Source organism: Diceros bicornis, chromosome 40 (genome assembly GCF_020826845.1).
Source record: "Diceros bicornis minor isolate mBicDic1 chromosome 40, mDicBic1.mat.cur, whole genome shotgun sequence".
Taxonomy (NCBI): domain Eukaryota; kingdom Metazoa; phylum Chordata; class Mammalia; order Perissodactyla; family Rhinocerotidae; genus Diceros; species Diceros bicornis.
In genome coordinates this window covers 5,559,387-5,586,122 of record NC_080779.1, presented here as the reverse complement: position 1 = coordinate 5,586,122, position 26,736 = coordinate 5,559,387, and the positions used below count along the sequence as shown (strand labels likewise).

General features: G+C 39.8%; 1 protein-coding gene across 2 annotated transcripts; it reads left to right on the top strand.

The window, feature by feature from the left end:
* The first annotated feature begins 323 nt into the window (after positions 1-323).
* LOC131399825 (sulfotransferase 1C4-like) lies at positions 324-25,963 on the top strand. 2 transcript variants are annotated; one of them, XM_058534345.1, is made up of 8 exons: positions 333-510; positions 4,916-5,015; positions 5,079-5,093; positions 7,118-7,238; positions 9,829-9,955; positions 14,051-14,145; positions 15,716-15,887; positions 25,851-25,963. In XM_058534345.1, exons 1-8 carry the CDS (start codon positions 333-335, stop codon positions 25,961-25,963), a joined length of 921 nt encoding a protein of 306 aa, XP_058390328.1. The 2 variants fall into 2 exon arrangements, with proteins under 2 accessions (XP_058390327.1, XP_058390328.1); XM_058534344.1 differs by lacking the exon at positions 5,079-5,093 and having other exon boundaries at positions 324-510; positions 4,916-5,038; positions 7,141-7,238.
* The last annotated feature ends 773 nt before the right edge of the window (positions 25,964-26,736 follow it).

The following is a 26,736-nucleotide window of genomic DNA, read 5'->3' as shown; positions in this document are numbered from 1 at the left end:
CAGGACCAGGAAATGACCTTCTGGACTTGGACAGTCCCCTTAGCTGAGCTGCCTTCCCACTATACTTCCTTTTGGCAGCATCAAGGTGGGGCCCCGCCAGAGTCTTGCCTTAAGGAAGGCATATTCTGGCACAATGTTAAGGATTTTGTTCCAGTTACTCAGGATGTACAAAGCCATGGAAATTACCTCTCTTTGTTTGTCTGAACACACATACCTGTAACAGATGACTAGAGCTCTGTGCCCAAAGCACTGAGTATATAAACCTGTGTGAATCCTAACTTTCATTTACTTTTCACTTTCCCCCACTGGTACCCAAGACCAAGATGGAGAGAATGGCTAAGGATAAGGTGGAAGAGACAGGGGAGTTAGAATGGGCCTTGCTACCCCGAGGAGAAATTTCCCAAGTAGAAGGGATTTTTCTAGAAAAGAATACATGCAACATCTGGGATAAAATCTGGAACTTCCAAGCCAAGCCGGATGACCTGGTCATTGCTTCCTATCCCAAAGCAGGTATGTAAATAGACATGAGAAGGGGGAATGGAAGTCAGAGCATGTGTCAGCTCTTTTTAGGACAATACGGTAAAGTTTAAGAGTGGAGGAAAGCAATGTCCTTGCCTATAAATTAGATAGAATGGCAAAGAATCTGAAATTTTTCTATAAAACTACAAAGTTTTTTTTAGAGATAGAGTAGTTTATTTATTAAAAATACATAACTAGCCAAAGCAGATTCCTCAGGTCAAAACATTTATGCTAACCATTTTTTTCTTTCATTCAACAATTTACCAAGAATCTTCTAAATACCAGAGACTAGCACTAGGCACAGTGATAGACAAAATGTTCATTATCTTCACCCTGCTGGCATTTACAATCCAGTCTGGAGAAGAACATTAAGCCATTAAACAAACAATTACACAGATCTTTATTACAACTTGTGTTAAGGGCTAAGAAGGAAACATAGAGGGTATAATGAGAGAATACTGGTGGGTCCTAATTTAGATCAAGGAAAGTATATTAGTCCCCCCGTATCCATAGGGGATACACTCCAAGACCCCCAGTGGATGCCTGAAACTGTGAATAGTACCAAACTCTATATATACAATGTTTTTTCCTATACATCCATACCTACAATAATGTTTAATTTATAAATGAGGCAAGTAAGAGATTAACAAAAATAACAATAAAATAGAACAATTACAACAATATACTGTAGTAAAAGTTACCATAGATCTTAGCAACCTCAGCATATGATTTTTTTCTTTCCTTATTAAGTGGAAAACTTGCACCTTTTCACTCAAAGGAGGCACTTTGCAGCTTCTCTTTGGCATATCCCAATTGCCAGCATCACTATTCTTGTGCTTTGGAGCCATTATTAAGTAAAATAAGGGTAACTTGAGCACAAGCACTGCGATGCCCCAACAGTCGATCTGATAACTGAGATGGCTACTAAGTGACTAATGGGCAGGTGGTGTATACAGAGTAGACACGCTGGACAAAGGGATAATTAACATCCCAGGCAAGACAGAGCAGGATGGCGTGAAATTCCAACATTGCTACTCAAAGCATCATGCAATTTAAAACTTATGAATTGTTTATTTCTGGAATTTCCCATTTAAGATTTTCAGACCAGGATTGAGCGTGGGTAACTAAAACCGCAAAAAGTCAAACCACAGATGAGGGGGAACTACTGTACAGTGAAGAAACTTGGAACTACTGTGATTATTATGAAGGCAGTGTATGAGTTTGCTAGGGCTACCGTAACAAAGTTCCAGAAACTGGGTAGCTTAAACAACAGAAATGTATTGTATCCCAGTTTTGGAGGCTGGAATTCAGAAATCAAGGGTCAGCAGGGCTGGTTGCCTTCTGAGGGCTTGTGAGGAAGGATCTGCTCCAGGCCTCTCTATGTGGTTTGCAGATGGCCGTCTTCGTGTTCACATGGTGTTCTCCCTGTAGGCATGCCTATCTCCAAATTTCCCCTTTTAATAAGGACACCAGTCATATCGGATTACAGCCCACCCTAATGACATCATTTTAACTTTATTACTTCTGTAAATATCTCAACTCCAAACAAGGTCACATAAGGCTCCCATCTGCTACTTACTAGCTTACCTAAGTCAGCCTGTCATAATCCTAAATCACTCCCAAATCAGCCTCTTTTCTGTCCATGTCATAGGTCAGGTGCCCTGGGAGGCAGACTCTGAATCAGAAATAAGTGTGTGGAATGTTTAATAGGGAGTGCTCTTGGGATCACTGGGGAATGGAAGAGAAGGAAGAGGGATTGGGCAGAGGGAGGAGTTGAGATTCAACTCAGTCCCCAAAAAAGCCTCATCCAACCCCATGGGATGCTCTGAAGCTGAGGTGGCCCTTCAGAGTTGGTGTTATCCCAGTTGGGGTGAGAGGAACGCTGTCAGCCAGTCACTGGATGCAAGCTGCCCCAGGAAAGGGGCATGACCTTGATCCTGGAGAGGGATGAATACCTGGAGGCTATCTGCCAGCAGCACCCCCAGCAACTGGGAGAATAAACCCTTCTGTTCAGAAGGGAAATGTGGGTAGCACATCCTGTACACTTCACAATCCTCCATATATGGCTGTAGGGCATAACTCCAGCTGCAGCTTGCCTGAGCCATGTCATGGGTTGCTGGGATTCTATTCAGGTCAACATCCATGTCTGGGAAGATGCCAGCTAGTAGGTAGAGTCCATAGGAGGGCAGATATCAGATTGCACTGGGTTTCAGGCAGTAGTGATGACTCTAGGAGCATGGGCTAGTGGGATTCAGCTTTCCTGAGGCTAGAGGGGGTAGTTCCTGGTGAGTGCAAGTCATGGTGTGAGGGCTTCTGTCAACAGGCTGGGTTGCAGGACGAGTCTGGAGTGTGAGGCAAAGAAGTCCAGCAGAAGCCCTTGTATGGCCTGAACCAACCACCAAGGCAGCCTATGTTTCCTGAGATGCTTACAGCATTTACAACAGCAAATCCAAGTCTGGAAGTGGAATCTGCAGGTAGAGGACACACATGACTTCCTTTGAGAGGCTCAGCCAGCCACAGAATCCAGGAAAAGAAGCAGAGTCAGCCTACGTGGAGAAAGGCTCTCCGCTGTTCCCAAAGCAGCCTGGATTGGGCAGAACCAAATGCTACAGAGTTAGGATAATAAATTGACAGGGAGGCAACAAAAGGCTCAAAGATGAAGCTAAATCTGATTCCAGGAGAGCAGAAGGAGAAATCGGTTTTAGTGAAGAGTGGGAACCAATTAAGAGCTGAGCAGATGTGGTACCAGAGAACAGTCTAGAAGGGGAGCCATGGAACAGCAACCAGAGACCACCATCAAGATACTAGGGAAGGACGAGCCAGGATCAAGGGAAATGGGCATGAGGGCACCATGACAAGAATGGCACCTTCCTCCCCAGGGGTTACCTGAGCAAGATAGTCTCCTATGTACTGGCTCTGGCCCTCCAGGTATAGTAGCACCAACATAGTCAAAAAATTAAGACACTTAACATTTATTTAGTGCCTACTGTAAGCTGGGTTCTGCCTATTTTCTCTTCTAATTCTCAAAACCACATGAGAATAATTGATGCTGGGTGGTTTTACATAATTTATCCAAAACCACCCAATTCGTATGTCCCAGAAATAGGACTGGAGTCCAGATGATTCCACACCCCTACACACATCCAAACCAGGCTCCCCTCCAGAGACACAAGACCAGATCAGCCAAGTGTCCCAGAAGCCAAACAGGGAGAGACTTTCTGGAAGGCTAAACACTGCAGAGGCCAAAGGTGCTCAGGGCTGAGAGAACCCCCAGAATCAGGAAGGAGATCATAGATGAGGCCTCAGAGAGAAACAAATATTATCCCCAAATGCAGCAAAGGTTATTTTTCCATTTAAAACCAATTCAACTTTCTTGTAGAAGTCACCGTTTGGTATTACATTGAATCTCTGCTTTTTAAAAAGGAATTCATTCAGTCTAGATTTTTCAGGTTTGTGGATTACTTGGGATTCTTATTTTTCCTTCCTTTTCACATTATTCGCATTGGATCAATTTCATGGTTCTAAAAACGTAACCAGAGAGGAGAAACAAGATTACTTATTAGCAGCCAGGGTTTAATAATAAAAGTGAGTGTTTGGGAATTTCTATGATTTTCCTCAAATGGAGATATTTTTTAAATTAACCCCTATTGTTACATATAATATTTATTTGTATTATCATTTTCTAGAAATACCAATGTGTATTCAGATTTTGAAAAGTACATCATTGGAGTATAAAAATGAATGTCACATGTTGATGCAAAATAACCAATGACCATTCTATAGATAAGAGAAATAAGGTGAGTTTACTTGAGCCAGAGTGAGGATTATAATCCAGGAAGGCCTTAGAAGGTGTTCCGGAGAAGCATGGTTTTCAGCACAGTCTTATATCTTTTTAGAACAAAGAACATACATTAAACAGAATACATTTCCATCAAAATTTCAAAGAGCTATTCAGTTGCAAATTAGCAGGTCACCATGACCGTGAAGTCAGGAAAGGGACTGATCCGGGCGTTACCAATAGGGCGTTACCCATAGGGTGTAGGAGGGGAAGTGTGCATTCTTATCTTAAGAGAGTGCATTCTTACTTTAATGGTTAAGCAGATGTACAGTGTATGTTTGATAGGCCATAAGTCAGGCTTTTCAGTTCAAGCCGAATCAGTTTTGATTACCCCATATACCTCAATATGTGAAAATCTCTTGTCACACAGTTCTTCCTTTAAACTTTCTGGTGAGGAAAATATAATCTTAATAGTTGATTTTAATTCAACGTAGTAAATAACATAAGTGAGTCATTGATAGACAAATTAATTCTTTGTGTAGCATCAGATGTTTCTAAACTGTAAGTTGCAGAAAATCAATAGTCAGTTCCTCGGTTCTTTATTTTACTTTCTTTCAGGAACCACTTGGACACAGGAAATTGTCGATCTGATTCAGAACAATGGAGACATTGAGAAGAGCAGGTGGGCTTCCATTCCACTTCGACAGCCTTTCTTGGAGCTGGTAATAACAACATATTCTGGTAAGTCTACAATTTAAAAAATCATAATCTTCAGATAAAGATGGACAATTTGGGAGTTGAGAGTCTGAAAGTCAACCACACACTGAAGAAAAAAAAAAAAACTCCTTTCATTCCCCAATTCTAAATGCTGGATGAAAGTTATCTTTTCTTCTGCAAATCCAGGTAGGTTCCTTCACTTAAAAACTTAATTAGCCCTAATACTTAACAATAGAGAGGTATTATCTCTCTATTAAATGAAGTGTCAGTGAGTTACAAGTAACAAAGAATATCTACCTACCCCTCCCCCAACGGAGGCCATGTTTTCCCATGTGAGACTTCACTGCCAAATAGGGGTCCTCTACTCACTGCAAAGACAAGCCAACAGTCCAGAGGCAAGGTGGTAGGTGAGAAAGTGTCTTTTATTGTAGCTTGCTAGCAAGGGGGAAGATGGCAGACTAGTGTCCTTAAACAACCATCTTAAAACTACAAACATTTGAAGCAGTTATATAGGGCAAATGGGCTGAAAGAAGGAGGGGTCTCGGAATGCAACCATCTGGAGGTGTAGTCCTTGAGACACCGGATCATCCCTTTTTCTTGTCACCAGCGATGGATATCAGCATAGGGCTCCTTTCTGGAGGTCGTTACATTCCTGAGAAAACTTAAAGAACGAAGTTACTGCCTTATCGCAATAGGGAGGTCTATGTATATACCAAGGCCGAGAAAGTAGCAAAGCATGCGTATTGCACACAAGCAGGTGTGGACTCATCCAGGCTATGTGCAAACTAAAGCACTGTTGACTCAGAAAAGGGGGGGGTGTCTTGTGGATCAGCCTCCTTTATCGTTCCAACATGGTTCCCCTCTACAAGATGGCTTCCCTTATGCTAACTTATGCTAACCTTTGACTACATATCTATCATAGCTATTTAAGCAGTGCTAACAAGATCTCAAAGCCAGTGTCAAGGAAGCCTGGCACCAAGTACCCCAGCGTCCAGAGTTAGATTTCACAATGCACTTTCCACAGAAAACTAACAAATGATATAGTCATAGCTAAGATTTTCATAGCACTTACCATGTGCCTGGCATTATTCTAAACTCTTTGCATGTATTATTGCATTTAGTCTTCTCAACACACTTGTGAGGCAGCTGCTTTTTATACCCATGTTACAGATGAAGAAACTGAGACACAGAGAGGTTATGATTTGCTCAAAGTCCATAACTAATAGGTAACTGAGCCAATATTTGAACTCAGGAATTCTGTTTGTAAAGTCTATTCTCTTAACCACTAAGCTATATATATATACAATATATATGTAGGGACTACTCCAGGTATATATATCTGAGGTATAGGATGGAGTTAAATAGACTGTGGTGCACCCACATGGAAATCTGTTCATCTTTATAAAACATCTGACTTATAAACACATCTTTGGAAAATGAATTAACAAACTAATGCTCATTGTCTTTTATTTATTTATTTTTTGAACTAGCCTAACGTGTCATGTTTTTAAAACCGCTCAGTCAGTGTCACACCAGGGTGCTTGGGAAAAAGTGGCAAAAATTAGAGTTAAAAATAACTAGGAACAGATTTTGAAGAGTGTTCTAAACTACAATAAGTAATTTGGATTTGATCTTAGAGGCCATCTGTGGACACATCTTTGCAAGTCCTCAAGACCTCTACAACAATTTCTTAATTATTATTTTATTTGAATGGTAATTTAAAAATATAATATAGGCTTGTTCTGGATCATCTAGATGATCAGTGTGTAACCTAAATCCTCCCGTGTGGTCTCAGTGTCCTCATTTGCATCTACGTCAACAACCCCCTTGATCCTGAGTGGTCCTGCTGTAATTATTTTTGAAGGTTAATGGGATGAGAAATGGAGATGAGGACTCAGTAGTAAATTAGACACCAAGTGAAGGCCAACATATCAAAGATTTTATCACACAAAATTAAACATAAAGTACTAAAAGAAAACAAGGAAGAATGGTTTTTATCATCTAGGAGTGAAGAAGGGCTAACCATGACATAAAACCCAGCATAAGTGGAAAAAACTGACAAAATCAATTGCATAAAAAATAAAAACTTTTAAAAAATTAAAGAATAAGCCAGAATAATTTTTCAGGACTTAACCAGGCAAATGCAATGCCTTCCCCAAGGACCCTGAAAACTCATCTTCCAGTGCAACTACTGCCTCCATCCTTCTGGGAGAAAAACTGTAAGGTAAGTATGAAGCAAAAATATTCAGAGACGGATTTTCCCTATAAGAATGTTGGAAGTGCTTTTTGTGTCAGAAACACAGTCCAGTCATCCCATGTGTGTCTGCCAGGAGCACCAAGGAACAGATTATGGGACCTGTGATCATCTTCTCATTGATAAGAATGAGCTCAGTACACACCTATACTGAGAAGAGGGAGACGACCAATATCTATGAGGCTTGGTTCCAAGCATCCTCAGCCCCTCAGTAATGCTATGAGGGACAGGTACAGATGAGCACACTGTAGCTCAGAGATGTTACACAATTTGTCCAGTGATAAACACCTGGAAGGTGGAAGAGATGGGCCAAAAATCCAGGTCTTCTTCACCTGACAGCCCATGATCTTTCCACTACCCTATGTTGCCTACTCTATGCCTTCTACAACCACAAAATTCTTCCTAAGCTTATACACAGCTGGCTTGCTCCTAGCCTTGAGGTAATGAGTATTTAAGTGATCAGAAGATGGCATTGAAGGAATCTTAGAAACCATGTGCTCCACTATCCTCTCATTTTATTTCACTTATAGCTAAACTGTCTCTTTCAAGCATCTAAGGGTGCCTATAAGTTCTAGTCATTCTGAGACCTAATAAAAATCAGATTATTGTGTCAAAATTTTATAAAAATCAAAATTATTTTTTGTATTGAAGCTTATGGGGTGCAGATGCATTTTCACATTCATCATGAGTTGGTCACCAAGGAATTTGTTTCAACTCTTTCAGGACCCCAAGAGATGGTTTATTGCCTCATAATCTAAAGAAGTGCTTACCTACAGGGAGAGTCTGCAGATGCGCCCTTGGCAGTAGGCCAAAGCAGTCCCCACCCCTCCTTTTCCATGGGACAGTTCTGTGCCCTTTGACAGTCTTGTCAAGGTCCACACCTTATACCATCCCTGGTTCTCTAGACTGTATCCAGGCCCTTAATCAATCCACCTTGCTGACCCTAGTATATATTCCTGTGTAGATCTAGAGTCCAGGGAAAGAAAAAAATGACTGAAGACAAATGTCAATATATCGTTAGTGCAGACAGAGCCAGGCCTGTGTTGAGGGTAACAGTAGAATAAGAATAATTATAACAGTAGGCTGGACAGGACCATAATGAAAAACTGGGTAAGGTGTTTTGGGAGCATAAAGGTGGGAGTATATAACTCCTTGACAAGGAGGGTTGACAAGCGTGACAGAAGAGTTGGGCCATGAGGAATAAACAAGACTTTGCAGATTGGTAAAAGAGGGAGAGCTTTCCTGTTTACCAGAAGAGCAGAAGACAAGACTCTTACACTTAAGAAAACACATGCAAGGCCTGAAAGGTAGGCAGGAGCCAGAGGTTAAAGGCCTTGTTGCCATGATAAAATGTTTGGACTTTATCCCATAGGCTACTTAGGTCCCATTGAAGAATTTAAACAAGAAAGTGAAATGATCCCATTTACATGTTAGAAAGCTCCCATGGGGACACAGTCATATGGAGGATTGAACGGAACTGGGGCAAGACTGAAAGCAGGATATTAATGAGGTGTAGATGGCAACAGTCCAGGGAAAGAACCGGGAAAATTCAAATTAAGGCAGAGGCAGTGAGGACATGAATTCCAAATGTACAGAACAGACAGAATCTACAGGACTTGGTCAAGGATTGGCTATGGAAGAGATGGAAAAAGAAGCATCTAGTATGATTTTGTGACTTTAATTGTGTTGATGGTTGTACCACTAATGGAAAGAGAGAACAAAGGAGGAAGTGAAAGTTTGTGTGAGGACAAATTGAATTTTGAGCCCATAGAATCTGAAATGCCTGCAGGGCATTCAGGTGGAGATGTATGAGGCTGTAGAGAGGTATGTATCAAGAACATATTCATGAGTCATAAATAAGTGAAATTTACAGCAATGGAAGAAAATGGCAAAAAAAAAACAAGAAAATTGGACAAAATGAGAATAAATGTAGGCCCTAGGCAGAGCTCTAAAGAAAACCAACATGTAAATTAAAGGTTTTAAACTTTCAGCGATCACAAAACCCATTGAGAATCTGAAGGAAGTCGTGTCTCCGCTTCTGACAAAGTGCACATCTACACAAAATTTTGCATATTGTTTTACAGAGAAGCACAGTCCTCTTGATGTTCATCAGTCTAAGACCTCCTGATTTAAGAGAGGAATGGCAGAACAGGAGGCACTGAAAAAAGGATGGCCAGAAAGATTAGAAAAGATCCACAAAAAAAGTGCTACTGAAGAAAGAGGGAGGTTAAATGTGACCTGTGGGCAATGAGCAAGGGGAAATTGGAGAGCCACCCCATGGTCAGATCATGCAGACCCTTGTATCCCAGGTTGAGAATTTTTAACTTAATCCTAAGAGCAACGTACAGATATTGAAAAGTTTTATACAGGGGAGCAACCCGATAATATTTGCATATTTACAAGATTATACTGGCTGCCGGATGATGAATGGAAGAGAACAAAGATTATTCATGGCCTTTAGGACTTGGTTAGTATGAACACAGATGCATACTGAGTGCCTAATTTCTAACTCCTTTTATCATTTACATTCTGTCTCTTCCATTTCTTCTCACTACTTTAGATAATCTACGTGGCAAGGAATGCCAAGGACACCATGGTGTCCTACTACCATTTTCAAAGGATGAACAAAACACTTCCTGACCCAGGAAGCTGGGATGAGTACTTTAAGACATTCTTGGCAGGCAAAGGTAAAACAAATGGAAGGAACCAGTCTCCACCTATGTCTGCATAGGATAAGGTTTCCCCGTAAAATTCTTCTTCTGTGGGAAATAAAATTCACCCACAGAAGGAGCTCTGATTGTTCTGTGGGGGAAGGACTAGAGGCAACATCCTTGAGAGATGTGGCATGGCCCTGGCTATGTGTCATCAGTGGTTGGTGATCTGCTTCCAATGACAATATCCACTGAAGGAATTCAGCGAGTATTGCAGAGAAACCAGCTATAATAATAGAGGGTTCCAACTCTAAGCCTATGCTAAATATTTTACATGCATTAACTGGTTTAATCTTTAAAGCATGGTAATAATATCCATAACTTGCAGGAGTTTGAGTAACTTATGATTACCCTGCTGATAAGAGTAGGGACTAGAATTTGAACATAGGCGGGTCTAGTCAAGCTCAAACCCTGTAGGCTTAGCTGCCATGTTGAAGTCTTCCCAACTGCCTACATGTTCAACTGGAGAGAAAGATTGTGTACATATGCAAGTTTTCCAACCAGGACCACCATGATGTGGTGGTGATGTGGTGGCCCATGACACTTTGGGATCACAAATTATCATGTGTAGAAATGCATGGCCTTACAATCATGCTTCCAACATCAAAACCGAGTTACCACAAGTTCCTCAAAGTTTTTCTCAATCGCAAATGCTGCTAGAGCTTTTAACGCAGCAACTCTTCTCCTAAAGAAGCCTAAAGAGTATTAAAAAGTGATTAAACCATTGAAGCTGGGTAATGGGTTCACAGAAGTTCACTATACTATTCCCTTTACTCATGTGTATATCTGAATACTTTCATAATAAAAAGATGTTTGAAAAGTTAAAAAAGACAATTTAAGCAAACCTTTTCAAGGTTACACCTTTTGGGAGGTACAATACAAATATAATATCAAATTGGTTTGCACTATGAAATTGAATTGGTGGCTTTGCATGATTAAAACCTAAACATTTGCATTAAATTACTAGATTATGCAAATTCAAAATTTATAACTGAACCTCTTTTTGCTATTATTTATATTGTCCTATGGAGAAACAACTGCCCTCTACAGTTCCCCTATATTTAAGTCCTGTTCCTCTAAAATAATTATGAATAAATTTGATAAAGTATTTCTTTCCATTAGTAATAGTCCACCAGTAAAGCATGGAACTATGATGCCTTTAATTGCCATTTGATTTTCATAATTCTAAATGACAAAAATTATTATTGCAATTTGTTCCTTATGAGATGCATTTTGAGAATGATCTATTTGTACCTTGAGATATTTTTACTTGTTTAATGTCTTCAATAAATTTTGTTGTGGATGTTTTAACAATAATGTCAGAATGCCTTTCGACAAAGAGTGAGCCACAAGGAAGTGACCCGGTTGAACAAGTTGAGAGCATGGGGTTTGTGAGAAGTTGGGTCAGGGCTGATGTATAGATGGCTGTTTCTAAATCAGAGCTGAGAGTGTAGTTCCAACCCCTTGTCCTGCATGAGATAAGTTGTACTTCCACAGAGAGAAGCTTGGAAGTCAACGCCTTGAAGGGTATTCTTCTAGATAGACACACATGCACACACAGACACGTGAACTCCTGATGAAGCAGATTCAGGGCTACCAGAATGGGACACGGGGTAAGTAAAACTAAGAAGTACAGTAGCAGCATCTCCTTCTATTTATTAAGGTCTTACTCAGTGCCAGGCACCATGCTGAACATTTTAACCAACTGAAGTAGCTTGAGTACTTTCTGCCAAAGTGAGGATTGGTCCCATGTCTGGAGTGCCCAACCAGACCAGCTTGTCCCAGACTGAGAGAATTCCTGAGACACTGGGTGTTAGGTGATAAAACTGGCACAATCCCAGACAAAACAGGATGGTTCATCACCTTATAACTATATCATATGCCAGAAGAGAGAAAAAAGCTAAATGAATGTTCCCTAACGATTGGAAACTATCGCTGGGGGTGGGAGGTGTGAAGTGTTTTTAGTCAGACAGCCTAGCATTAGAGAGACTTTCAGATGCTTTCTAGCAAATGGAGCACAGGAAAGGCAAACTTGTCAGAAGGGATAATGTGATAGAAGCAGGGGGAAAATCATTGATGAATTTTTAGATAAACTTTATTGAGCAGCTACTATGTGCCAGACACTTACTAATCCTAGGCACTACCAGATCAATGCTTTAATATGCCTTAGGTCATTTGATCATGCTGTTATTTCTCTCATCTTAAAAAATAAAATAAAAAACCACTCTGTTGACCCTACCTTCCCCACCCCCAGCTACTGCCCCCTTTCATTCCATTTACTGCCAATGCCTTGAAAGACTGACTCACACTTATTATCCTCAATTTCTCTCCTCCACTGTCTCCCCACCACACCACCAAAACATGCCCAGCTCACCAGCAACCTCTATATTACTACACCCAAAGGCCAATCCTCAGTCCTTGTCTCATTTAACCCATAGCATCATCTAACGCAATTGGTTACTCTCTCTCTCTTCCATGAAATGGTCTCCTCATTGGCTCCCAGAACACCACCCTTTCCTCATGTTCCTCATACCTCTCTGACTGCTCCTTCTTAGTCTCCTTTGCTGGTTTCTCTTTAGCTCCCAGACCCTTGCACTTGGCTTGTTTCTCTTTTCTCCCTACAGTCATTCCTTGGGCAATCTCAATCATCTCATGGCTTCGTTGTCATCTATCTGCTGACGAGTCCCAGATTGGCACCTCTATTCCTGTCTCGGCCCTGCGCTGCAGGTGCATAGACCCAGCTGCCTCGCTGACATTTCCACTTGGATGTCTACAAGGCATCTCAGAGTTCACATGTCCAAATCTGAACTCCTGTCTTTCCTCCAAAACCTGGTCCTCCTGCAGGCTTCCGCATCATAGTTAATTGTGGTTCTGTCCTTTAAGTTGCTCAGGCCTAAAATCTTGAACTTACCTTGAGCTTCTTTCTTTCTTGCACACCCCATCCAATCCATCAACAAATCTGTCAACCCTACCTTCAAAATATATTTAGAATCCTACCAATCCTCAATACTTCTCCTACCTCCCTGATCCAAGCCACCATCACATCTTCCCTGGATAAGCGAACAGCCTCTGCCCTGTCTCTCAACTTCTGCCCTTGCCAAGCTACAGTCTCTTCTCAACACAGAAATCACAGGGATTCTGTTAAAAGGGAAGTCAGATCACCTCACTCCTCTGCTCACAGCCCACCAATGGCATCCCATCTCACTCAGAGTAAAAGCCAGAGCCCTTACTGTAACCCACAAGGCCCACAGGGTTGGGCCGCCTTACCTCTCACGTCTTTCTCCTGCTCCTCTGCCCCTCTCTCACCCTGTCCTAGTCCCATTGGCCTCCTCGCTGTACCTCAGACACCAGGCACTTCCTGCCCCAGCGCTTCGCCTTGCTGTTCCCTCTGCCCAGGAATGCGCTTTCCTTCTCTTTCTTCAGGGTTTTACTCAATATCGCCTTCTCAAAGAGCTCTTCTCTGGCCAGCCTGTGAACATTTCAACCTCCTACATAAACCCAACACTTTCCCTCTCCTTCTCTGATTTATTTTTTCTCCTAAGCATGCATTATGATCTAGTACACAACATATTTCACGTGTATCTCATTTGTCTCCCATACAAGATGTACTTCCAGAGGCGGGTTTTCCACCTGTCTTGTCCACTGCTCTAGCCCCAGTACCTCGAACAGTGCTGAGCACACAGCAGGCTCTGTGGAATAAATTAGTAAGTCCTAATATTACCTCATGGGGTAGGTACTATTATTGACCCTTTTTCAGAAATTAGGATTAAAAAAAAAAACCTGAGGCTCAGAGAGATTAAGTAACTGATCCAGGGTCATACAGCTGTGTCACAGCTGGGATTTGAATGCAGCAGGCTCTAGATCCCGAGAGAGTAATCTTGCCAGCTTCCAAAAGGAAGAAAAGTCATGCAGAAAATGGATATAGGAGGTGTGAAAAGTAAATTCTCCCACTTTAGAGTAGCATCGACCACAATTTCCATTTGTATTCTGAAGAAACAAGTTATTTTCTTCTCTGCCTTTTCCTACTCACACCATCTCATGGCCCAAATACATTATGTGTCTTCCTTTCAGTGGCATGGGGGTCCTGGTATGACCACGTGAAGGGCTGGTGGAGGAAGAAAGACAGTCACCCCATTCTTTATCTTTTCTACGAAGAAATGATCACAGTAAGAAATATACTTGAATCTTGACTTTATAGTATCTTTTCTTAGAATTACAGGTCCACGATAGAAATGAAGGAAAGTAACATATAAAAGTTTATCTATGCAAAATATTTTGCATGCCAACTTCAACTTCTCCAACCATCTTGCCATGTAGCATACATAACTCCAAACTTGGTACCGATACCATATTAACCATACTGCACCGGAGGCAGCCTGTTCCTTCCTACAGGCCTGACTGTGCTCTGAGGTCAATTCTCACTTCATCCAGAAGCTTGGAAGAGATCTCCTGTTTGAGCTCCAAGTTTTCTCCCTCTCTAGCTCTCCAGGTTCCTCCTTCCAGGACCTCTACCTTCCCCCCATTATTTGCTCTGATTCCAGAATTAGGATTTTCAACAGGAAAGAATTAGTAAGGAAGAATAGAGCTATTTTGATTTGTCATTTTAAATAAAAGTTTCCAATTAGCAACATCTTTGCATATGTAATCCCTGGCTCCAAGGCTGTGTCGTAAGTTTACATGTAGAATAAATTTATGGAACAATGTAGCCCTGGCTGGCTCGTGGTCCTTCAAGCCTCTGTTTATGACATGGACATCACTGTGATGGTCCATGTCACATGGTTATCACTACGACATCACTAACCCACTCGTGCCCTTCATTATCCACAGCTTCTCTTTCCTCCTCCCCTCTGGATAGACAGAATGCATTTCCTTCCATCTGTTTGGCTTGGGTCAAAATCCCTCTTTCGGTCCATCCTTGCTTTCTGCAGCTTTCCTAAGTGTCAGTGTAGCCCCTGCTTCCCCTAGCTTTGTGCCTGTTTGAGAGAGCCACAGGGACTATTCGCCCAGGCCAGGAAGGACATTCAACCTCGAGTCAGAGCTGCCAGTGAGAAGAGGGGAGACCTGCGAGGGGCGGCCTGGTGACCTCCAAACAGGGCAACTCCCACACCAAACTGGAGCCCTTTTCTTAAATTCTAGGAGAGGCAGGAACCCATTTCAGAGTGTGAGGGGCTCTCATGAGGTCCATCTGTAAACAGGTATCCCCAACAGGCCCAGAGTCAGGAATAAGCCCAAATTCAGAGTCACCAGACATCAGAACAGAAGCCAAGAGAGCGAGGCCCTGCAGCTCCTCAGTACCAGGCCGGAGCAACGAGCGCTCCGTGCATTTGTGTCTCTCCAATCACAAGAAGGAACCATGACCTGTTTATTTTGAAAGACAGCCAGCTCTTCTCCCAAATACCTTATCTGCTCCCTGTAAAAGTGAAGTAGAATACTAAGTTTCCCAGAGGAAACCCTGCTCAGCACATCCCCTTAGCATCAGCTACAGCACGTGATGAAACACAATTGTTTTAATATATTGCACTTTAAATTGCCATGTTTATTGACATTCATCAATCTACATATAATAATAAGCATAACTTGTTAGAATTATTTTTAAATATAAATTAACAAGCTCTTAAAACATTGGTTTTAAATGTTTTAACCATTATTCCCAGGCTTAGTTCTCTAAGGTTTGACTATTGTTACATTTTTACCTTAGAAAAAAATCTACTATGTTTCTTCTACTCTCCTTGACAGGATCCAAAACGTGAAATTAGAAAAGTGATGGAATTCCTGGGGAAGGACCTAACAGAAGAGGTTTTAGACAAAATCGTCTATAATACTTCATTTGATGTAATGAAAAACAACCCCATGACCAACTACACAAATGTTAGAATGAATCATAATATTTCTCCATTCATGAGAAAAGGTGATGTGTACACACTCTTTGTCTTTCCTCTGATAAGAGAAAAAACATTATCAATTCATAAATGCTTTTCTAACCTTCGAGTTCGGTGAATTGCTGTTTACAGTGTTCCCTGGAGTGAGTTCTTTAAAGCCTTCTTCTGAGACAGAGCCCATGCAGCAAGTGTTTCACAATCAGAGAGCTGTGGGAAACTCTGCCCACTGTATCGGCCTCCTTTGAAGCACTCGAGCATATCCAAGTTTCTAAGAAGAAACTTGTGTAATTCTGCTTACCTGACAGCTTCAAAAATGTAGTTGACCAAAAAGCTTTCTGAAGTAAAGCCTTGGATCTCCAGAAAGCTGGTGTCCCTCCCAACGCATCCTGGAGGATAGTAGCGAAGGTCCTTGGCCTTAAGAGCTCGAAGGGTGGGACCTTCAAGGTTACTTAGTCAAATCACTTCACAGAGGATAACCAAGGTAGCACAGTGAGTCGTTGGAGCCCGGCCAGAGCAGGACCTTCAGCCACGAGCCCAGAGTATATCCTCTGCTACCACACTGCTGACTCCTTATGGAGACAAAAATTGTGCAGTTATGATTATTTTAGGAAAATGAAAAAAAAAATATTCTAGTAACTTTTGTTTGATAAAATAAGCAAAAATCTAAGGCTCAAAGGAGAAATTTTCTCTCTAATTTGATCATTGATTAACCTAATTTTGTTTTTTTATTGGAAAAATTTTACTGTCTATTTGTCCAGATACATATTTATTTATATGCGTAGCAACACACTATACATGCTGGAGTTTTTTCAGGTTTGTTTTTCCAGCTTTATTTAGATAAGATTGATGAATAAAAATTGTATAGGTTTAAATGTGATGTTTTGATATGTGTATACATTATGAAATGATTACCACAATCAAACTAATTAACATATCCACCACCCATATAGTTACCCATTTTGGTGGGGGAGTTGGAACACTAAAGATCTACTATCTTAGCAAATTTCAAGTATATAATAATTAATTATAATCATCATGCTATACATTAGGTCTCCAGAATTTATTTATCTTATAACTGAAAGTTTGTACCCTTTGGCCAACATATCCTCCTTTGCCCCACCCCCTAACCCCTGGTAACCTCCATTCTACTCTATTTCTATGAGTTTGACTTTTTTTAGATTCCACATATAAACGATCACACAGTATTTATCTTTCTGTGTCTGGCTTATTTCACTTAGCATAATGTTCTCCAGTTTCATCCATGTCGTCACAAATGTCAGGATTTCCTTCTTTGTTAAGGCTGAATAATATTCCACTATACAAACCACATTTTCTTTATCCATTCATATGTCAAGAGACACTTAGATTGTTGCCATATCTTGGCTATTGTGAGTAATGCTGCAATGAACATGGCAGTGCAAATATCTCTTCGAAATAGTAATTTTATTCCCTTGGGATATAACCCAGAAGTGGAATTGCTGGATCAAATGGTAGTTCTATTTTTAATTTTTTGAGGAACCTCCATAATGTTTTCCATAATGACTGTAACAATTTATATTCCCACCAAGAGCACACAAGGGTTCCTTTTTCTCCATATCCTCATCAACACTTGTTATCTTTTGTTATTTTATTTTTTAATTTTTTGTTTACTGCAGTAACATTGGTTTATAACATTGTATAAATGTCAGGGGTACATCATTATACTTCTATTTATGCATAGGTTACATCATGTTCACTACCCAAATACTAATTACAACCCATCATCACACACATGTGCCGAATTATCCCTTTCGCCCTCTTCCCTCCCTCCTTCCCCACTGGTAACCACCAATCCAATCTCTGTCTCTATGTGTTTGTTTATTGTTGTTGTTATCTACTTCTTAATGAAGGAAATCATACGGTATTTGACCTTCTCCCTCTGACTTATTTCACTTTGCATAATACCCTCAATGTCCATCCATGTTGTCACAAATGGCTGGATTTCATCGTTTCTTATGGCTGAGTAGTATTCCATTGTGTATATATACCACATCTTCTTTATCCATTCGTCCCTTGATGGGCACTTAGGTTGCTTCCAAGTCTTGGCTATTGTGAATAACGCTGCAATGAACACAGGGGTGCATGTATCTTTATGCATTGGTGTTTTCAAGTTCTTTGGATAAATACCCAGCAGTGGAATAGCTGGTTCATATGGTAGTTCTATCTTTGATTTTTTGAGGAATGTCCATACTGTTTTCCATAGTGGCTGCACCAGTTTGTACTCCCACCAGCAGTGTATGAGAGTTCCCTTCGCTCCACATCCTCTCCAACACATGTTGTTTCCTCTCTTGTTAATTATAGCCATTCTGACCAGCCTGAGGTGATATCTCATTGTAGTTTGGATTTGTATTTCCCTGATAGTTAATGATTTTGAAAATCTTTTCATGTGCCTGTTGGCCATCTGTATATCTTCTTTGGAGAAATGTCTGTTCAGGTCTTTTGCCCATTTTTTAATTGGGTTGTTAGTTTTTTTGTTGTTGAGATGCATCAGTTCTTTGTATATTTTGGAGATTAAGCCCTTATCAGATGTATGGTTTGCAAATATCTTCTCCCAATTGTTAGGTTGTCTTTTCGTTTTGTTGATGGTTTCCTTTGCTGTGCAGAAGCTTTTTAGTTTGATGTAGTCCCATTTGTTTATTTTTTCTATTGTTTCTCTTGCCTGGTCAGACATGATGCTTGAAAATATGTTGCTAAGACTGATGTAGAAGAGCGTACTGCCTATGTTTTCTTCTAGGAGTTTCACAGTTTCAGGTCTTACATTCAAGTCTTTAATCCATTTTGAGTTAATTTTTGTGTATGGTGTAAGGTAAGGGTCTACTATCATTTTTTTGCATGTGGCTGTCCAGTTTTCCCAACACCATTTGTTGAAGAGACTTTCTTTTCTCCATTGCAGGTCCTTGGCTCCTTTGTCAAAGATTAGCTGTCCATAGATATGTGGGTTTATTTCTGGGCTTTCGATTCTATTCCATTGATCTGTGTGTCTGTTTTTGTGCCAGTACCATGCTGTTTTGGTTACTATGGCTTTGTAGTATATTTTGAAATCAGGGAGTGTGATACCTCCAGCTTTGTTCTTTTTTCTCAGGATTCCTTTACTTATTCTGGGTCTTTTGTTGTTCCAAATAAATTTTAGGATTCTTTGTTCTATTTCTGTGAAAAATGTTGTTGGAATTTTGATAGGGATTGCATTGAATCTATAGATGACTTTAGGAAGTATGGACATCTTAACTATGTTAATTCTTCCAATCCAAGAACACGGAATATCTTTCCATTTCTTTGTGTCTTCTTCAATTTCTTTCAGCAATGTTTTATAGTTTTCTGTGTACAGCTCTTTCACCTCTTTGGTTAAGTTTATTCCTAGGTATTTTATTCTTTTTGTTGCAATTGTAAATGGGATGGTATTCTTAATTTCTCTTTCTGTTACTTCGTTGTTAGTGTATAGAAATGCAACTGATTTTTGTATGTTGATTTTTTATCCTGCAACTTTACCATATTCGTTTATTACTTCTAAAAGTTTTCTGGTGGATTCTTAAGGGTTTTCTATATATAAAATCATGTCATCTGCAAATAGTGACAGTTTCACTTCTTCCTTTCCGATTTGGATCCCTTTTATTTCTTTCTCTTGCCTGATTGCTCTGGCTAGGACTTCCAGTACTATGTTAAATAGGAGTGGTGAGAGTGGGCATCCTTGTCTGGTTCCTGTTCTTAGAGGGATAGCTTTCAGTTTTTCACCATTGAGGATGATATTAGCTGTGGGTTTCTCATATACGGTCTTTATTATGTTGAAGTACTTTCCTTCTATACCCATTTTATTCAGAATTTTTTTCATAAATGGATGCTGTATCTTGTCAAATACTTTCTCTGCATCTATTGAGATGATCATGTGATTTTTATTCTTCATTTTATTAATGTGGTGTATTACGTTGATTGATTTGCGAATGTTAAACCATCCCTGCATACCTGGAATAAATCCCACTTGTTCATGGTGTATAATCTTTTTAACGTATTGTTGTACGTGATTTGCTAGTATTTTGTTGAGGATTTTTGCATGGATGTTCATCAGTGATATTGGCCTGTAATTTTCTTTTTTTGTGTTGCCCTTGTCTGGTTTTGGTATCAGGGTAATGTCGGCATCATAGAATGAGTTAGGGAGCTTCCCCCGCTCCTCACTTTTTTGGAAGAGTTGGAGAAGGATCGGTATTAAGTCTTCTTTGAATGTTTGGTAGAATTCACCAGGGAAGCCGTCTGGTCCTGGACTTTTATTTTTGGGGAGGGTTTTGATTACTGTTTCGATCTCCTTACTGGTGATTGGTCTATTCAAATTCTCTACTTCTTCTTGATCCAGTTTTGGAAGGTTGTATGATTCCAAGAATTTATCCATTTCTTCCAGATTGTCGAATTGGTTGGCATATAGCTTTCCATAGTATTCTCTTACAATCTTTTGTATTTCTGAGGTGTCTGTTGTAATTTCTCCTCTTTGATTTCTGATTTTACTTATTTATGCCTTCTCTCTTTTTTTCTTGGTTAGTCTAGCTAAAGGTTTGTCAATTTTGTTTATCTTTTCAAAGAACCAGCTCTTGGTTTTATTAATTTTTTCTATTGTTTTTTTGGTCTCTATTTCATTTATTTCTGCTGTGATTTTTATCATTTCCCTTCTTATACTGATTTTGGGCTTTGTTTGTTCTTCTTTTTCCAGTTTCTTTAGGTGCATTGTTAGATTGTTTATTTGAGATTTTTCTTGTTTGTTGAGATAGGCCTGTATTGCTATAAACTTCCCTCTTAGAACCGCTTTTGCTGTATCCCATAAATTCTGGCATGTCGTATTTTTATTTTCATTTGTATCTAAGTAGTTTTTGATTTCTTCTTTGATTTCTTCGTTGATCCAGTCGTTGTTCAGTAGTATTTTGTTTAATCGCCACGTATTTGTGGCTTTTCTGATTTTCTTCCTAGAGTTGATTTCTAGTTTCATACCGTTGTGGTCAGAAAAGATGCTTGGTATTATTTCAATCTTCTTAAATTTATGGAGACTTATTTTGTGGCCTAATATGTGATCAATCCTGGAGAATGTTCCATGTGCCTTTGAAAAGAACATGTATTCTTCGGTTTTTGGATGGAATGCTCTGTATATATCTACTAGGTCCATCTGTTCTAGTGTGTCATTTAAGGCCAATGTTTCCTTATTGATCTTCTGTTTGGATGATCTATCCGTTGGTGTAAGTGGAGTGTTAAAGTCCCCTACTATTATTGTGTTACTGTCTATTTCTGTTTTTATGTCTGTTAATAATTGCTTTATATATTTATGGTGCACCTACATTGGGTGCGTAGATATTTACAAGTGTTATATCCTCTTGTTGGATTGTTCCCTTGATCATTATGTAATGACCTTGTCTCTTTTTACAGTTTTGTTTTAAAGTCTATTTTGTCTGATATGAGTACTACTACCATGGCTTTCTTTTCATTGCCATTTGCATGGAGTATCTTTTTCCATCCCTTCACTTTCAGTTTGTGACTGTCTTGAGGTCTGAAGTGTGTCTCTTCTATGCTGCTTTTGCAGCATCCCATAAGTCTAGGTATATTGTTTCCACTTTCATTTGTTTCAAAATATTTTTTATTTCTCTTTAGATTTCTTCTTTGACCCACTTGTTGTTTCAGATTATGTAAATTCCACATATTTGTGAATTTTCCAGTTTTCTTCCTGTTATCATTTTATAGTTTCACACCTTTGTGGTTGGAAAAGATACTTGATATGATTTCTATCTTCTTAAATTTGTTAAGACTTATTTTGTAACCTAACATATGATCTATCCTGGAGAATGTTCCATATACACTTGAGAAGAATGTGTATTCTGCTGCTGTTGTATGGAATATTCTGCATATGTCTCTTAAGTCCATTTGGTCTAAATTGTCATTCAAGTTCCATGTTTTCTTATTGATTTTCTGCCTGGATGATCTATCCATTGTTAAAAGTAGGGTACTAAAGTCCCCTACTATTATTGCATTGCTGTCTATTTCTCTCTTCAGATCTGTTAGCATGTACTTTATATATTTAGGTGCTCTGATGTTGGGTGCATATATATTTACGATTGTTATATCCTCTTGATGAATTGACCCCTTTCTCATTATATAATGACCTGCCTTGTCTCTCGTGACAGTTTTGACTTAAAGTCTGTTTTGTCTAAGTATAGCTACCTCTGTTCTCTTTTAGTTTTTGCTTGCATGGAATATCTTTTTCTATCCCTTCACTTTCAGCCTATTCCTTAAAGCTGAAGTGAGTTTCTTGTAGGCAGCATATAGTTGGGTCTTGTTTTTTATCCACTAAGCCACTGTATGTCTTTTGATTGGAGAATTTAAACCATTTACATGTAAAGAAATTTTTGATACTTAAGACTTATTATTGCCATTCTGTTGTTTTCTGGCTCTTTTGTAGTTCCTTTGTTACTTTCTTCCTCTCTTGCTGTCTTCCTTTGTGATTTGATGATTTTTTGTAGCGCTATGCTTTGATACCTTTCTCTTTATCTTTTAAGTATCTACTATAGGTTTTTACTTCGTGGTTACCATGAGGCTTACATAAGACACATTATAGGTATAACAGTCTATTTTAAGCTGATAACAAATTAACTTTGATTTCATACAAAACTCTACCCTTTTACTCTCTCCCCCCATATTTTATGTTTTTTAATGCCAAAATTTACATCTTTTTACATTGTATCCACTAACAAATTATTGTAGCTAAAGTTACTTTTAATACTTTGTCTTTTAACCCTTATACTAGATTTAAAAGTGATTTACACACTACCATTACTACTTGGGTATTTTGAATTTGACTATATACTAAGCTTTACCAGTGAGATTTTTACTTCCATATGTTTTCATGTTACTAATTAGTGTCTTTTTGTTTCATCTTAAAGAACTCCCTTCATCATTCCTTGTACAGCAGGTCTAGCGGTGATTGACTCCCTCAACTTTTGTTTGTCTGGGAAAGCATTTTCTCTCCTTCATTTCTGAAGGACACCTTTGCTGAACAAAAAATTCTCGGTTCACAGGATTTTTTCCTTTCAGCACTTTGAATTTATCATTTCACTCTCTCCTGGCCTGCAAGGTTTGTGCTGAGAAATCTGTTGGCAGCCTTATGGGGGTTCCCTTGTTGTCATGTGCCTCCTCTTGTTGCTTTCAAATTTTCCCTGTTGATTTTGGACAGTGTGATTACAGTGTCTCAGTGGGGACCTCTTTGGGTTGAACCTGTTTGGGGACCTTTGAGTTTCATGTCCCTGGATGTCCATATCTCTCCCCAGATTTGGGAAGTTTCAGCCACTATATCTTTAATATCTTATTTAGAGATATATAAGGCATTATCTCTCTTCTCCCTCTGGTATTCCTATAATTTTTATATTGATCTTCTTGATGGTATCCCATAAATCTCAGAGGGTTTATTTCCTCTTTTTAATTCTTTTTGTTTCTCTAACTGGATAATTTCAAATGAATTTTCTTTTAGTTTTCAGATTCTTTCTTCTGCTTGATCAAATCTATTGTGACATTCTCTATTGCAATTTTTTTCACTTCATTCATTGTATTCTTCAGCTCCAGAAATTTCTATTTGTTTCTATTTTATGATTTCTATCTCTTTTTTGAAATTCTCCTTTTGTTCATGTATTTTTTTTCTGATCTCCTTGAGTTGTCTGTGTTCTCTTGTAGCTCACTAAGCTTCCTTAAAATAATTACTTTTAATTCTTTATCCAGCAATTCATAGATCTCCATTTCTTTGGGATCAGTTAGAAAAATTATTGTGTTCCTTTGGCGGTATCATATTTCCTTGATTTTTCATGTTTCTTGTAGCCTTGTGTTAATGTCTGCACGTTTGCTGAGTAGACACCTCTTCCAGACTTTGTGATTTGGTTTTAGTAGGGAAAGGTCTTCACCTACAGGTGTGTGTGAGGTCACTGGCTGGGTGGGCTGCAGCAATTGCAGCTCCAGGTAGGGCACAGCATCATGGTCTCTGTGCAGCTCCATCAACTGAGGTCAGTGTCAGTGAAGATTGCAGAAGCCCTCGGCAGTTCTGACTGTTGGTGTCCACAGCAGCAGCATGGGCTCTTGGGGTCTTCAGTGGTGAAGGCTGCTGGGGTACTCCTGATCTCTTTTTTCCCACAGGGGAAGTTGTAGCCAAAGAGATCCTTCTTGGCACTAGATCTGGCTTGCAGGTGCAATTGTGGTGGTGGTAGTGGTGGCACCAGTGTCTGATGGGCAGGCCCATATGGAGCAGCCATGGAGCCAAGGTCCAAAGCATGGGAGCTTATAGAGCTATTATGGCTCCAGGGTCCAGGGTCACTGTGGCAGTGGCTCTGGTGTCCTAAGTGTGGGCACTCTAGGAGTGGTTGCAGAGCCAGAGCCCAGAGTGCAGGCATGTGCAGAGCAACTGCAACTCTGAGGCCTGGGGTGCAGATACACTTACTGCAGTGGTGGTTCTGGTTTTGTGGTGTGGGCACTTGCAGAGGGGCCATGGAGCCAGAGTCCAGAGTGTAGGTATATGTGAAGTGGTCATGGGGCCTGGATGTGGAGAGTGGGCATACACAGACTGATTAGGGTTCTGGGGTCCAAAGGCATGCATGGAGTTGAGATGAGTGGAGGCCAGGGTCCCAGGACAGCACAACAGTGGTTCCTTCTTGGAGAAGAGGGAACACAGTAGTATCTCCCTCTCTAGGAGATCTGCAGTGGTGATGGCTATTGGTTACCTTGGTGGGGAAATGTGCCAGAGTCCTCAGCAGAGCAAGCCACTGGAGTCCATGTTAACAAACACTATAGAGTCCTCCACTGTGCAAGGTACAGGCAGTCTACAGCTGTTGCAGGATTGTCGAGGTCTGCTGGGGTTCTCTGCAGAGCAGGCCACTGGGGACCACAATGATACCCACTATGTGTCTGATACTGACAGCCCCCACCCTTCTTTGTTCCTAGCCACATTCAGACATCTCAGCTATGCCGATCTCCCCAGCAATCCTTTCTGTATGGTTATTCTCTGTTTTTGATCCACTGTGTTGCTTCAGGCTCTTAATTAGACTCTTGAAGCTTTCCCAGGGCTATTTTTGTTCATAGATAGCTGTCTAATTGTTGCTTTTTGGGGGGGGATGCAGCCTGGTATCTCCTACTCCACCATTTTGCTGATGTTACTTGCTCATCTAATTTTGTTGTAAGCCAATTGATAAACTATATAATCATATAACATTACCCCTAGACAACTAAGTAAATTTACACTTCACACATGAAAATAACATTACACATCTCAAAGAGACAAAATGAATCAGACAGCCTGGAGCAATCAGAAGAGAAATAGCTTTCTATGGGTTTTCTGACCATTTTTAGTTATTGAAGCTTAAAAAAAATTGAATATTCTATTGCATAAGCATGAAACAATGTTAATCAACTCTGCCATTCCTTCATGTTCTATTGCTTTAATTTAATTATATGTTAACAGCAATGATAATTTAGATTGGAAAGGAGAATTCTCAGTTTTGTTCAAGTAGGAGTTTTTCCTGAACGAGAGATGCAGATAAGAGGAGCAGAGAACGCTGTGAGGATGCAGCCACGCACATCAGCCCTCAGGGGCCTCTGAAAAGAGGATAAGGAAAGTAGGTCCAGTTCACTTAAACAGAATGTTAGAGGGAATGAGGGTTCAGAAAGTACTGGTGGATCAGAGAGCCCGAGTGTAATGCGGAGAATTGGAGAACCCAGATCTAGATTTCAGCCCCTCCCTATGTGTTTCAGAATAAAGCTTTCTGTTTACAAATACCTCCTTTGTAAAATGGAGAAATCTTACCTGTAGCTTCAGTTCTCACTTGATGTCAGGAGAACAATGAGCTAATGTCTATGTAAGGAATTTAAGTATTGAGAGGAAAGGGATGTCTAAATGAAAAATGGTCAAAGTTCATGAATATATCACTGATTGTGCTATGCATTACTCTTTTTAGGAGTCATAGGAGATTGGAAAAATCAGTTCACTGAAACTCAGAATAAGCAATTTAATGAAGACTATGAGAAAAATATGGCTGATACCTCTCTGTCGTTCTGCATGGAACTCTAAAAAGCAGAGCAAAGGAACAAGACCTGTTCTCTTGCCAGCCTCTGTGAAGTAGAAGAGAAACCTGTTTCCACATACCACTAATGGTTTGACTTGATGTGAGGGTTTTCAAACAATAATGTGGACATCTTTTAGTCTTGAATTTCTGATCTGCCTTTTGGATTAACCCCAATGTGACTTCAGTACTCTAGTATCAATATTTGACATTTTTCTTCTCTCTTTGCATATTTTTTGTGTTTAGGTGAATTTCAATATACCAACCTGTGATGTATAATATAATACACATTAAATATTTCTGTCCCTTCTATATATCCTCCTTCCATCTTCTGTTATAAATTTCTTTGAATTAAAACGTTTCTTTCAAAAGTTCTACCGTACATTCAAAGAAGATTTAATACCTACCTTTCTTAACTCTTCCAAAAAACTGAAGAGGACGGGATGCTTCCTAACTCCTAACTCATTTTACCAAGCCAAATTATCCTGATACCAAAACTAGACAAGGACAAACAAAAAAGGAAAATTACAGGCCAACATCACTGATGAACATAGATGCAAAACTTCTCAACAAAATATCAGCAAATCAAATACAATACTACATTAAAAGGATCACACACCACAATCAAGTGGAATTTATTCCAGGGACACAGGGATGGTTCAACATCCACAAATCAATCAATCTGATACACTACATTAACAAAATGAAGAAGAAAAATCACATGATCATCTCAATAGACACAGAGAAAACATTTGATGAGTCAACATCCAGGTATGATAAA

Excerpts from the sequence above, each read along its gene's own strand:
- LOC131399825 (XM_058534345.1), top strand. The coding sequence starts at position 333 with ATGGCTAAGGATAAGGTGGAAGAGACAGGGGAGTTAGAATGGGCCTTG. Across the intron at positions 14,146-15,715 it reads TCTACGAAGAAATGATCACA|GATCCAAAACGTGAAATTAG; the intron begins GTAAGAAATATA and ends TCTCCTTGACAG. Across the intron at positions 15,888-25,850 it reads TTCTCCATTCATGAGAAAAG|GAGTCATAGGAGATTGGAAA; the intron begins GTGATGTGTACA and ends TACTCTTTTTAG.